This window comes from Artibeus jamaicensis, unplaced genomic scaffold (genome assembly GCF_021234435.1).
Source record: "Artibeus jamaicensis isolate MK-2021 breed Jamaican fruit bat unplaced genomic scaffold, CSHL_Jam_final contig_387, whole genome shotgun sequence".
In the NCBI taxonomy this organism is placed as follows: Eukaryota; Metazoa; Chordata; class Mammalia; order Chiroptera; family Phyllostomidae; genus Artibeus; species Artibeus jamaicensis.
In genome coordinates, this window is record NW_026521812.1 from 32196013 (window position 1) to 32211600 (window position 15588).

The 15588-nt window shown below is 38.0% G+C and overlaps 1 protein-coding gene across 5 annotated transcripts in view; it reads right to left on the reverse strand.

Annotated features, from left to right (window-relative positions):
- KLHL32 (kelch like family member 32) overlaps window positions 1-15588 on the reverse strand; it is a 201186-nt gene that overhangs the window by 10483 nt on the left and 175115 nt on the right. For all 5 annotated transcript variants that reach the window (XM_037144420.2, XM_053664865.1, XM_053664863.1 and 2 more), the window contains one exon: window positions 14525-14619. In XM_037144420.2, coding sequence (XP_037000315.1) covers window positions 14525-14619 — 95 coding nt within the window. The remainder of the gene's footprint in view (window positions 1-14524; window positions 14620-15588) is intronic.

Sequence of the window (15588 nt, forward strand, 5' to 3'; positions counted from 1 at the left end):
AAGAAGCAACATACAAGGGAGCCCCAATAAGGTTAGCTACTGACTTCTCAATGGAAACACTCCAAGCAAGAAGTGAATGGCAAGAAACATTCCAAGTAATGAGAAACAAAGGCTTACAACCAAGGCTACTTTACCCAGCAAGGCTCTCAATCAAGATAGAAGGCCAAATAAAGAGCTTCCAAGACAAAAGAAGTCTAAAAGAATATGCTGCCACCAAGCCAGCCCTACAGGAAATACTAAAAGGACTGCTTTAAGGAAAGGAAGGAAAAGAGAGACACAGAGAGGAACACAGGTACAAAAATGGCAATGAATAAGTACCTATCAATAATAACCTTAAACGTAAATGGATTAAATGCTCCAATCAAAAGACACAGAATAGCTGCATGGATAAGAAAGCATGACCCACACATATGCTGCCTACAAGAGACCCACCTCAGGACAAAAGACCATCACAGACTAAAAGTGAAAGGCTGGAAACAAATTTTCCAAGCAAACGGACAAGAAAAAAAAGCTGGGGTAGCAATTCTCATATCAGACAAAATAGAATTAAAAAAAAGGGCCATAAAGAGAGACCCAGAAGGTCACTTCATAATACTCGAGGGAAGAATCCACCAAGAAGACATTAACATCATAAATATTTATGCACCCAACATAGGAGCACCCAAATATATAAAGAAAATCTTAGAGGAATTCAAGAAAGATATGGACAGCAACACAATTATAGTAGGGGATTTTAACACCCCACTATCAAAAATGGACAGATTTTTCAAACAAAATATCAACAAAGATATTGCAGCATTAAACAACACCCTAGATGAAATGGACCTAACTGATATATACAGAGCCCTTCATCCCAAAGAAGGTAATACACATTCTTTTCAAATGCATATGGAACATTCTCAAAGATAGACCACATGATAGGACACAAAATGAGCCTCAACAAATTCAAGAATACTGAAATCATACCAAGCATTTTCTCTGACCACAAGGGACTGAAACTGGAAACCAACCCCAAAGGAAAAAAACCCAAAGCACCCAAAATCATGGAGACTGAATGGTATGCTATTAAACAACAAATGGGTCAAGAATGAAATTAGGGAAGAAATCAAAAAGTTTCTGGAAACAAATGAAAACGATCTCACAACAACCCAAAACTTATGGGACACAGCGAAGGCAGTCCTGAGAGGGAAGTTTATAGCAATACAGGCCTACCTAAAGAAGATAGAAACATTTCAAACAAACAACCTTACTCCACACCTGCAAGAACTCGAGGAACAACAACAAAAACAGTCCAAAGCAAGTAGAAGGAAGGAGATAACCAAGATCAGAGCAGAACTAAATGACATAGAGACTAAAAGTACAATTCTAAGGATCAATGAATCCAGGAGTTGGTTCTTTGAAAAGATAAAATAGACAAGCCTTTATGTAGGCTCATCAAGAAAAGAAGGGAGTGGACACAAATAAACACAATCAGAAACGAAAGAGGAGAGATTACAACTGATACCACAGAAATAGAAAGGATTGTAAGAAATTACTATGAAGAACTGTATGCCAAGAAATTTGAGAACCTAGGGGAAATGGACACATTTCTAGAAAAATATAATCTCCCATAACTCAATGAAAAAGAAGTAGAAAACCTGAATAGACCAATAACAGCAAAAGAAATTGAAGCAGTAATAAAAAAAAGTCCATCACACAAAAGCCCTGGAACAGATGGTTTCACAGGAGAATTCTACAAAGCATTTAAGGAAGAGCTAACCCCTATTCTTCAGCGACTATTCCAAAAAATCCAAAAGGATGGAAAACTCCCAAACTCCTTTTATGAAGCCAGCATCATCCTAATTCCAAAACCAGATAGAGATACTACAAAGAAAGAAAACTTCAGGCCAATATCACTGATGAACATGGACACTAAAATCCTCAACAAAATAATGGCAGATCGCATCCAATAATATATCCAAAAGATTATACAATATGACCAAGTGGGATTCATCCCAGGGATGTAAGGATGGTTCAACATTCGCAAATCAGTAAATGTAATTCATCACATAAACAAAAGCAAAGACAAAAACCACATGATCATATCAATAGACACGGAAAATGCTTTTGATAAGGTACAACACCCATTTATGATAAAAACACTCAGCAAAGTGGGAATGGAGGGAGCATTCCTCAATATAATAAAGGCCATATATGAGAGACCTACAGCCAAAATCATACTCAATGGGCAAAAACTAAAAGCTTTTCCACTAAGATCAGGAACAAGACAAGGATGTCCACTTTCACCACTTCTATTCAATATAGTTTTGGAAGTTTTGGCCACAGCGATCAGGAAGGAAAAGGAAATAAAAGGCATCAAAATAGGAAAGGAGGAATCAAAACTGTCACTGTTTGCAGATGACACGATAGTATACATGGAAAATTCTATAGACTCTACCAAAAAACTGCTCAAACTAATGAATGAATTTGGCAAAACAGCAGGATACAAAGTCAATATCTGGAAATCAAAGGCATTTTTGTATACTAACAATGAATCAGCAGAAGCAGAAATCAAGGAAAAAATCCCATTCGATATAGCAAAAAGAAAAATAAAATATCTGTGAATAAACCTAACCAAGGAGGTAAAAGACCTGTATGCAGAAAACTACACAGCACTGAAGAAAGAAATCAGGGAAGACACAAATGGAAACATATACCTTGTTCATGGATTGGAAGAATTAACATCACCAAAATGTCCATACTACCCAAAGCAATAGTACCAATGGCATATTTCACAGGCCTAGAACAAACACTTCAAAAATTTATATGGAACCATAAACGACCCCGAATAGCAGCTGCACTTTTGAGAAAGAAGAACAAAGTAGGAGGGATCACAATACCTGATATCAAACTGTATTACAAGGCCACTGTAATCAAAACAGCCTGGTACTGGCATAAAAACAGGCACATAGACCGAACAGAACAGAGAGCCCAGAAATCAACCCAACTCTCTACAGTCAATTAATATTCGACAAAGGGGGCAGTAACATAAAATGGAGTAAAGATAGCCTCTTCAACAAATGGTGTTGGGAGAACGGGACAGCTACGTGCAAAAAAGTGAAACTTGAGCACAAACTTACACCATATACCAAAATAAATTCAAGGTGAATAAAAGACTTAAATATAAGCCGTGACACCATTAAAGTCCTAGAGGAGAACATTGGCAAGAAAATCTCAGATATTCCATGCAGCAACATTTTTACCAATATGTCCCCTAGAGCAAGGAATATAAAGGAAAGAATAAACAAATGGGATCTCATCAAAATAAAAAGCTTCTGTGTGGCTAAAGAAAACAGTATTAAATTAAAAAGACAACCAACTGTATGGGAAAACATATTTGCCAATGATACCTCAGACAAAGATTTCATCTCCAAAATATACAAAGAACTTGCACGACTCCACTCTAAGAAGACATCTAACCCAATATTAACAAATTTCAACCTCAAGAAAAAAAAAAAAAAATGGGAAAAGGACTTGAACAGACACTTCTCCAAGGAGGACATACAGAATATCCAGAGACACATGAAGAGATGCTCAATATCGTTAGCTATCAGAGAGATTCAAATTAAAACCACAATGAGATACCACTTTACACCAGTCAGGATGGCTATCATAAACAAAGCAACAAACAACAAATGTTGGAGAGGGTGTGGGGACAAGGGGTCCTTAGTTCACCGTTGGTGGGATTGCAGACTGGTACAACCATTATGGGAAACAGTATGGAATTTTCTCAGAAAAATAAAAATTGACCTGCCTTTTGACCCAGCAATTCCACTGCTAGGATTATATCCTAAGAATCCTAAAACATCAATATCAAAGAACCTATGCACCACAATGTTCATAGCAGCACAATTTACAATAGCCAAGAGATGGAAGCAACCTAGGTGTCCATCAGTAAATGAATGGATCAAAAAATTGTGGTACATATACACAATGGAATTCTATGCAGCAGAGAGAAAGAAGGAGCTACTACCCTTTGCAACAACATGGATGGAACTGGAAAGTATTCTGCTGAGTGAAATGAGCGAGGTGTTGAAAGACAAATACCATATGATCTCACCTTTAACAGGAAGCTAAACAACAAACCAAACAAGCAAGCAGAATAAAAACCAAGACACTGAAATAGAGAACAGGGGGACAGTGACCAGAGGGGAGAGGGAAGGGAATTTAAGGGGGAAAAAGGGGAGGGATTTGGAGGAGCAAGTATGAAGGACACAGGGATGAGGACTGGGGGGGTGGAAATGGGAGGCAGGTGGGGAGCATGGGGTGGGGAGGGGGTTGGGATGGGAGAAATAGACAAAAAACTGTACTTGAAAAATAACTAAATAAAATTTAAAAAAATTCATTATGGTCAGATGACCTGAATAAACCTTTCTCCAAAAAAGGCATATAGATGGCCAACAGTATGTGAAAAGATGCTCAACATCATTAATCATCAGGAAAAAGCAAATCAAAACCACAATGAGATATGACCCTGCACTTGTCAGAATGGCTATTATCAAAAAGTCAACCAATGTAAGTAAGTGTTGGCAAGGATGTGGAGAAAAAGAACCCTCATGCATTACTGGAGGACTTGTAAGTTGGTATAGCCATTGTGGAAAACATGGACATTCCTGAAAAAATTTAAAATTTAACTGCCATATGACCCAGTAATTCCACTGCTGGTATCTGAGGAAAACAAAAACACTAAATAAAAAATATGCTTTCAGCCTCCCACCATGTTCATTGCAACATATTTTTAAATAGTTAAGAAATGGAAGCAACCTGGGTGTCTACTGGTAGAGGAATGGAAAAAGGTGTGTATGGAAATGCAGTATTTTTCATCCATAAAAAAGAATAAAGTCTTGCCATTTGGGACAACATGGATATACCTAGAAGGTATTATGCTAAGTGAAAAAAGAGAAATACCATATGTAGTATTTTATTTACGTGGAATCTTAAAAAACAAAACAATAATAGACCCACAGATAAAAAATGAACTGATGGTCACCAGAGGAGAAGGGATAGAAGGATGGATGAAGAAGGTGAGGGTGAGTAAGAGGTACAAGCGTCCAGTTGTAAAATAAATAAGCCACAGGGACGTAGGTCCAGCACAGGGAGTATGTCAATAATATAATAACTGCAATGAGAGATGGTTACCAGACTTATCATGGGGATCACGTCATCATAAGGCACTTAAATGTGAAATTGTATGGTGTGCCTGACACTAATATAATACTGTATTCCAACTACACTTAAGAAATTTTTCAATAAAAATTAAGTAAAACGTTTTCTGCCTTGGATTCCATAATTAAAAAAAAATAAGTTTGTCACTGATGGCGTCCTATTAATAGCTTTCCAGCTCTGGTCCCTCTTCTTCCACCTGCTTCCTAAATGCAGGTGTGCCCCAGGTTTCAGCAGAGCCCTGTTGTTACTCCGCTTTAATGATCTCATCCCCTGCCATTCCTTCTTCTGTCACCTAGGTGATTAATTAAGCCTTTAACTGTAATAATGCATTACTGCAGATGAAAGGGGCCCTTGAGATTTGGGGCTCCAAGCTCATACAGGAGGAAATCACTAACGCCGCAAAAGAGAGATTATACTTGTAGCTATTATTCCCCCAAATGGACAGCCAGGTACCCCATCCCATTTACTTAACAATGTACACTGTCACTACTAATTTCAAGTGTATCTATTGCAGGCTACATGCAAGCTTTAATTTTTCCCTGTTGTTGACTTATGTATCTTCATGCAGTGCTGCGGTTATAGATATTTTGACTGGGTAAAGCAAGTCTCCTCACTCATTTAATTTTTCTTTTCCTGGGCCCTGGCCAGATGGCTTCAGTTGGTTGGAATGTAATCTGGTACATCAAAAAGGTCTCGGGTTTGGCCCCTGGTTGGAGCATGTATGGGGGGCAAATGGTTGATGTCTGTCTGTATGTCTCTCCCTTCTCTCCCCTACCCCTCTCTAAAATCTATAAACATATCCTTGGGTGAGGATTAAATATGTACTTATTTAAATATAAGTATATATAGCCCTGGCTGGTATAGCTCAGTGGATTGAGCGTGGGCCTGTGAAGCAAAGGATCGCGGTTCGATTCCCAGTCAGGGCACATGCCTGGGTTGCAGGCCAGTTCTTAGTGGGGGACATATGAGAGGCAATACCACACATTGATATTTCTCTCCTCTCCTTCCCTTCCCCTCTCTGAAAATAAATAAATAAAATATTTTTAAAAATATGTAAATATATATATAAATTTTTTCTTGGTTATTCTTACATGTTTAACTTTCCAGAGAATTTGAGAAGTATCAATCCCATAGAAAAATCTCAATGGGATTTTGATTAGTGCTCATTAAATATAGAAAATAGAGACCTCTCAGTATTTGCCTCAACTATATAAAGTTAAGTATTGTCTTCAATTTACGGAGAAGAAAATGAAGATAAAGTTCAGGGACTTGCTCAAAGTCAGACAGCTAGTAAGTGGTAAAGCCAGTGCCTCAGCTCAAGGTTGCAACACAAGAAAGAGCAGGGATTTTGTGTCATTCACGACATCCCTCATCTGAATACATGTTCGGAAGACAAAATGACAGCTGTGGTCATCATCCAGAGAGCATTTTTTCGGGTTCCATGGGACAACAGAGACTGCTTGTGTTAAACGTCATTTATTTAATCTGTGAGAAGGGAAAAGAAGTGTTGGCACTTTTTCTCCAAAACACTCCCCTGGAAACTGACAGAAGGAAGGCGTTGCAAAGAAGGGGGTACCAGTCTGACAACACATCCTGTACCCAACAGTCAGGAACCACAGGTGGAGAGCAGTGGAGGTGATCTGGAAACACAGACGAGTCGCCTCTCCACTGGGGCGGCTGCTCCCTCATCCCTGGGGCACCTCTGCACCAGACACACACTCACACACCCACCGCATAAACAAGAGCACCTCCCTCTCCACAGGGACCTATCTTTAATATTTGCCACAAGGCTTTATTACTAACAAGGCCAAATCTCAACCTTTAAACAAGTACCATTTAAGAACAAGCTTTTCTCCTGTTTGGGTTGCCCTTTTTAATGGATTAAGAAGTCTCTGCAAAGTCAAGTAGTAGAAAGAAAGAAAATAGTAGACTTTCTCAACATTGGACATGCTTCATCCCTGCGTGCCCGAATCCTACAGATGACAGTTGAAGCCTTAGTTTGAGTCCAGAATGGGCAATCTAATGAGACAGTTTATTGACTGGTATTTTCAATAGCAAAGAAACAGATAAAAAGACTTTAGTTCTAGATGTTAACAGACCAATCTGAACTATTTAAGTGTAACCTTCATTAATCTTAGCCATGCAGGCCATTAGCATCCAAGGATTATATAAATTTGTGATTTATGAAAAATCCTGGATGGACCTGGAGAATATCATGCTAAGTGAAATAAGAAAAAGCTAAGAACCATATGATGTCACTCATGTGTGATATAAAACTGAAACTCATAGATTCAGACAACAGTATGGTGCATGCCACAGGGTAGGGGGTGGGGGTCTAAAGGGGCTGAATATATGGTGATAGAAGATGGTGTGACTTTGGGTGGTAGGCACACAATGCAATATACAGGTCATGTATCATAGAAATGTACACCTGAAACCTATATGATCCTATTAACCACTCATCTCAATAAATTTAATAAAAATTAAGTAACATTTAAACTTTGATAATTTCTGGATGTAGACTATTTTCTCCACCACTTTTTTCAACCTGCTGATTTGTGCTTAGGAATGCCTGCCATCTGGTCAACATTTTCTCATAAACACTATTCCAGTCTCCCGTTACCCTGCTTCTCTGTTGGACAGATACAACTCCAGCAAGAAGTGAAAAAGTGGCTTGCTTTTGAACATCTAGCTTGTCTCCCCAACCATCAGTACATTACTGCTAGTGAACTAAAATAAATAGTTCCATAGTAACCCATAACATAAGTATTTGTGTGCAACCACAGTTCAGAAAGAAATTATATGACTTGTAACCAATTGTCAATAACTCAAATGAAATATATGCTGCATGATGAGTCTATTGTCCATGAAGACCTCCATTCCAAACATCTCTTTAAGTGACAATCTGTGTATATAATATGAACACTTATTATATATAAATAGTAAAAGCTCATAAAAGCCTTTATCAAATTTACCTGTGCTTTGTAGGATCACTGGGCCAGCCGAGAGAATAAACACAGCATTTGTAAAATGAATGGTTCTGTATCCAAAACACAGTGAAGACTGACAAGTACATGTTTAGATGAGAGACTTTGTGGAGTTTATTTTTATTCAAAAGATATAACCAAGCTCTAGTACAAAGCAGCCTCCAGTTAACTAACTAAAATCTTTCTTAAAGACTTTAATGTTTTTCAAAGGACTCACTTGTAGCTTTGATATTTTTATATTGCATTACTGTTTTATAGTATGTTACTTTCATTTTGCAGTTTCTTTTTTTTTATTTTTTTTTATTTTTATTTTTTAATTTTATTTAGTTATTTTTCAAGTACAGTTTTTTGTCTATTTTTCCCATCCCAGCCTCCCCTGCCCCTTGCTCCCCCCCTCCCTCCCCTTTCCTCCCCCCCCCCTTAGTTCTCGTCCCTGTGTCCTTCCTATTTGTTCCTCCAAATCCCTTACTTTCATTTTATTCTCTCCAACTTTCAGTTTATTTTTTGGTTTATTTTCTAACTTATTAAGCAAATATCCCATAAGCTTCGTTATATATTGCTTTCACAATCATTCAGTTTTGAGGTATTTTTTAAACTTCCATTATCACTTCTTTAACCTATAGGTTATTTAGCAATGCCTTTTATTATTTTCAAATACGTAGGGGTTTCTTTAACTTTTTAAGTTCTAAGTTGCATTGTGGAGATCATAGTTTACATAATACTTAATTTTTTAATTTATTAAAGTTTTAATGCTAGTACATTATGGGTTTTTGTAAGTATTTCAGTATGCCGAAGGAAAATATACTTTGGGATATTCTCCAAGATAGAGCATATTTAAGGCCACAAAACTAGCCTTAATAAATTTTAAAAGACTGTGATCATATAAAGCATCTTTTCAAACCACAATGGTATAAAACTAGAAGTCAATTAAAAGAAGAAAACAGGAAAATTCACAAATATGTGGAGATCAAGCAAAATGCTATTTAATGGGTCAAAGAAGAAATCAAAAGAAATTAAAAAAATCTTGAGACAAATGAAAGTGGAAATACAACATATCAAAACGTATAGGATGCAGCAAAAGAAGTTCTAAAAGTGAAGATCATAGTAATAAATGCCTAAAAAAAAGAAAACTCAAATAAAAAATCCTACCTTTATACTTCAAGGAACTAGAAAAAGGAAAATGATCTAACCCCAAAGTTAGAGGAAGGTAGGAAATAACAAAGAGCAAAAATAAATGACTTAGAGACTAGAGAGACGATAGAAAATGTTAACAAAAGTGTCCTGACAGGTGTGGTTGGGCATCGTCCAGAAAAGTGAAAGGTTGCTGGTTGGATTCCCAGTCAGGGCACATGCCTGGGTTGCAGGTTTGGTCCCTGGTCAGGGCTCATAGAAGGAGAAACTGATAGATTTTTTTTCTTTCTCCCATTGATGTTTCTCTCCCTCTCTCCCATCCTTCCCCTCTAACTAAAAATCAATTTTAGAAAATGTTAATGAAAGTAAGAGCTACTTTTTCAAAATAAATAAGGCAAATAGACAAACCTGTAGCTAGACTTACCAAAGACAAAGGGTACTTAAGAAAATTAGCGATGAAGGAGGAGACATTACAACTTATGCCATATAAGTAGAAAGGATCATAAGAGACTACCCTACACAATTATATGCTCACAAATTGGAAAACCTAGAAGAAATGGATCAACTCCTACAAACAACCTAATAAGACCGAGTCGTGAAGAAACAAAATATGAAAAGACCAATTACTAGTAAAGAGATTGAATTAGTAATCAAAAGCTTCACAGAAAGAAAAATCTGGACAAAGAGAGACTCACGGAGAACAGATGACAGCTAGTGTTGGGGGGAGAGGTGTAGGGGGTGGGGGAACTGAGCAAAAGGGAAAAAGGACTCATGGACATGGACAACAGTGTGGTGATCATTGTGGGGAGTGGGTATAAGGGGACTAAATGGTAGTGGGAAAAAACCATAAAGACTGAATAAAAAAAGAAGCAGCATCCAGGACCAGTTGGCTTCACTGGTGAATTCTATCAGATATTTAAAGAACAATTAACACCAATCCTTCTCAAACTCTTCCCAAAGTACTGAAGAGCAGGAAAAACTTCCAAACTCACTTTACGAAGCCACATTACTCTGAATCCAAAACCAGAAAAGGGCACTGCAAAAAAAATTACACGTTAATATTTCTAATGACTATACATGCAAAAATTCTATAAAATATTAGTACACAAAATTCAATGGTACATTTAAAAGATCATACACCATGATAAAGTGGGATTTATTCCAGGGATGTAGGGATGTTTTAACATATGTAAATCAACCAATGTGATACCCTACATTAATAAAATGAAGGATAAAAATCACATTGATCCTTTCGATTGGTGCAGAAAAAGCATCTGACAAATTCGACATCTATTCATAATAAAAAATCTCAACAAACTGGGTATATACCTCAACATAATAAAAGCTGTATATGACGAGCCCACAGCTAACCTCATACTCAATGGTAAAAAGCTAGAAGCTTTTCCTCTAAGATCAGGAACAAGATCAGTATAACCATTCTTGTCACTTTTATTCAAGACAGTACTGGGAATTCAAGCCAGAGCAATTAGGCAAGAGACAGAAACAAGAGGCATTCAATCAGAAAGGTAACAGTAAAGCTATCTGGAGAAGACATGATATTGTATATAGAAAACCCTAAGACTCAGCCAAATAACTGTTAGAGTTAATAAATCAATTCAGTAAAGTTGCAGGATACAAAAACAATATACGAAAGTCTGTTGCATTTCTATACACAAGCACCAAACTATCAGAAAGAAATTAGGAGAATCCCATTTACAAGTGCATCAAAAACAATAAAGTTCCAGGAATTTAACAAAGGAGGTGAAAGCTCTATATACTGAAAACTATAAGACACTGATGAAAGAAAGCAAAGTTACAAATAAATGGGAAAAATATTGTGTGTCCATGTAGTGAAAAATTAATACTACTGAAAGCAATGCAATCCTTACCAATGTTTCACTGTCACGTTTCACCAAAAAAATCTAAAATTCATATGGAACCACAAAAAGCCCAAATAACTGAAGTGATCTTGAGGAAACAGAGCAAAGGTGCAGGTATCGCACGTTCTGATTTCAACCTCTATTGCAAAGCCATATAGTAACAAATAGTATGGTTTCGGCATAGAAACAGACACACAGATCAAGGGAACAGAATAGAGAGCCCAGAAAAAAACCTGTGCATATATAAAGTAATTTTTGACAAAGGCTCAAAGTACAGTCTCTTCAGTAAACAATGTTGGGAAACTGGACAGCCACATGCAAAAGAATGAAACTGCACCGCAGTTTTACTAGTCACACAAATCAGCTCAAAGTGGATTAAAGACTTGAACATGTGACCTGAAAAAACCATAACACTAGAAGAAATGTAGGTATAATAAACTCCTTGACTTTGGTCTTGGCAATGATTTTGTTGCATTTGACATCAAAAGCAAAGTTAGCAAAAGCAGAAATAAACAAATAGCCCCATACCCAAAAAGCTTATGCACAGCAAAGGAAAGCAGGGAGAAGAACTAGAGCAGGGAGGGAGGAAGAGAGGGCAGGGAAAGAAAAGGAAGGTAACTAACCAAATGGGATAAATTATTTACAAATCATATGTCTGATGAGGGTTAATATCCAAAATACACAGAGAACTCATAAAACTCAAAAGAAAAATATCTGAAAAATGGGCAGAAGATCTGAAGAGAGACTTTTCCAGATACGTATGAAATGGCCAACAGGTTCATGAAAAGGTGCTCAGCCTCACTAATCATCAGGGAACCACAATGAGATATGACCTCAAACCTGTTAGAAAGCTGTCATTAAAAAGACGAGAGAAATATTCATCAGGATGCGGAGAAAAGTGAACTCGTTTACACTCTCAGCAGATGTATAAATTGATGAGGCCACTATAACAAACAGTATGAAGGTTCCTCAAAAAACTAAAACTGCCTTATGATCCACTGCAAAAAATCCACTTCTGGCTATATACCTGGTGAAAATGAAATCATTATCTCAAATAGATACCTGCACCCCTATGTCCACTGCAACGTGATTTATAATGGCCAGGACATGAAACAATGTGAGTGTCCATCGACAGGAGAACAGATAAAAACAACATGGCATTCACATATGGAATAAAATATTATTCAGCGATAAAAGAGAAGAAAATTCTGCCATTTCCAGCAACATGCATGGACCTTGAAGCATTATGCTCATGGATATAAGTGGGGCACAGAAGGACAAATATTGTAGGATCTCACTTATATGTGAAATCTAAACAGATTTAACTCATAGAAACAGAAGGATTGGCAACTTCCAAAGGTGAAAGGTGAACATGGAAGGTGAGAGAAATGGGCGAAAGGGATCAAAAGATAAAACCTTCTAGATGTGAGCTGAGTAAGTCCCCAGGGATGTAAAGTATGGCATGGGGACCTTGGTGAACAACACTGTATCACAAATTGGAACATTGCCAAGAGTGAATTTTATAAGTCCCCATAACAAGAAAAAAGCTTTTATAACTATGTGAGGTAAAATATGCTAACTAAATATACTGTGGTCATTTAACAACATACACGTATATAAAGTCATCACTGCGCACTTTGATACATGATTAAATGTCAATTATATCTGAATCAAAACGAAGAAAAGAAAAATATATCACCACGACCTGTTTGATCCAGCAACCCCATCCATTTGGAAAAGCTGGCCGTGCTGCGGTGGTCCCCTTACGCACGCAGACACACTCCAAGACCCTGGTGGATGTCTGAAACCGTGGACAGCACCAAACCCTATACACACTGTGTTCCTGCCTATTAAGACATGCACTGTACTTCTTCTCTGGAGAATCAGAATTATCAGTGCCACTACTTTCGTGCTTTCAGGCCATTACTAAGTATTTAACAAAACAAGGGTTACCTGAACACAAGCACTGAGGTACCACATCAGTGGCTCTGACAACCGGGATGGCTGCTGAGTGACTACAGAGAGGGCAGCCACGCACAGTGGGACCTGCTGGACAAAGGGATGATGCATTCTAGGCAGGACAGAATGGGACGGGGCGGGGGGAGGGGGGGTGGGAACTGCGAGATTTCATCAGGCTACTCAGAACAGTGTGCAATTTTAAACTTATAAATGGTTTATTTCTGGAACTCTCCACATATTTTTAACCAAGGTTGACCACAAGTAACTGAGACAGAATTCCAAACTGGATAAAGGGAACTACTGCATTCGTATCTATGCTACCGCTGCCTACTTAGAGTTACTTGAACTATACCAATAACAGAAGGGTGTTAAAGTCTCTAGCAAGACAAATCAAAAGAAGAAGGGATTTTGAATACTTAGGCAAATGAGAAAGTTTCTTAAAAAAATATATATATATATATGTATAAACACACACATACACTTTGAGATGTGACTGAATAAGAAATTAAAAGCTTGAATAATCCTGTGACAACTAAAACATATTAAAGCAGTTGTTAAAAATCTTCCCACAAATGTGAGATTAGATTATATAAACAGTTATAAGAATATATTTTTTGGCAATCAGGAGGAAGGTCAGAACTAATACACATCAATATGATATCAGAACATGTAAAATAGAAAAACAACTATGATACAAATTGTAAAGAATAAAATAAATAATAATACGCTGAATATCTGTGTGTCAACAAAAGCTGTTGCCGTTCTGAACGGCCCAGCTGGCAACCTGCCCAGCATGGGCGGCTCACGGGCACGTGGGCCAGGACCTTCTTCGGGGCAGAGGTTGCCCCCAGCAGAGCGGTCACTGCTCACCTTCTCCAGGAAGAAAGACACCTTTGCTGCTGGCTTTTATGGAAATAAACAAATTACAACATAGAAAATAAGGAAATGGAATAGAAATAAATTTGTAAAGCTTGGGGATGTAAAACTACTACTTCTAAAGAATTCTAGAAATTCAAAGTTTATGTCCATTTTTAAAAAATTTCTATTTATTTAATTCTAGAGGGGAAGGGAGGGAGGAAGGGAGGAGGAGAAGCACTGATGTGAGAAAGAAACAATGGCTGCCTCACCTATGTGCCTCACCTGGGCACTGAGCCCACAATTCAGTCATGTGACCTGACCAGGACTTGAACCAGTGCCCTTCCAGGATGTAGGATGAGGTTTAGTGGCCGAACTAGCTGCCCAATGGGAGTACAAACCTCTTCCCACATGTATGTATCTCTTCCTTCAGTAGCAGCATTGCAAAAACTAACCTCACTGACTGAACCACTGGAACAAACTTCAAAAGGAACTTCAACCACTCACCTGGATACAAGCCAGGGGCTCATTTGTCCAAATCGAATATCCACCAACTAAATATATTCTCTCATTATGGACAGCAACTCCAGATTCATTTTGGCCTAAAGTAATGAGAATTGAATAAAAATAAATAAATAAATTCATTTCCTTGCATGTTTTAATTAACCCTTTTACCACTGACGGATACAATCCCCCCTGAGGCAGACTTGTGTACTCCAGAGGATTTGTGCAGCAACTAATCACTGCCTCCCAGAATTCAGAGGGAAGACTTAGGCACCATTTCTCAGAGAGCGAATCTGTGTTAGATCAGAACCAGGCCATGACACTTATTGGCTAGCCACATTAGTAAATACAGCATGAAATGCAGTAATAATAAGCCACTTAGAACTAAGAGTTTTATATTGTTATATGCCATACATTTATCGTGGTGGAAATAAGGATATTTTAGAAATGCAAAACACCTCTTGTACTACAAATGTTTTTGAAGCAAGTGTTTACATTTGTAAAGTAACAGCTGCAACCCCAAGAAACCAATAAAATGGAGCCATGCCCCTAGTGTGCCCCAAATGAAGACAAATGACAAAAAAGATAAAGTTACTCCCCTCCCTTTCTTTACATACACAACAGTTTTAAGACTATATTAAAGTCCTGAGCTGGGACCAGCCTGCACAGTCCCCAGATACTGACACGCCAACATGATGAAAGGTTCCTTCCCCATTTAAAAAGAAGACAGAATAACTCACTAGCACATATTCTTCCCTGGAGGCCATCAAAGAGTGAGATAGTCTCTTTTTATTGATGGGCCGACACAGGATTGACTCTCCTAATAAATAAGCTGCATCCTATAGCAGAGAGAAGCACGGATCCAGGGGCCGAGGGGCCCGGGTACCACGACAGCAACTTAGTTAAGTCCTTGTAGGTGGGCCTCAAGAATCATTTTTGCAAAAACAGCAGTTCAGTACAAAACACCCGAACCTCTCACGTTAGTTACGCGCTCAGTGGTGGCTTCCCAGCAGCACTGGTGGGTGAGGGAGTGCCCACTCAGCATATTAAACTGTCCTCAGGCCCTA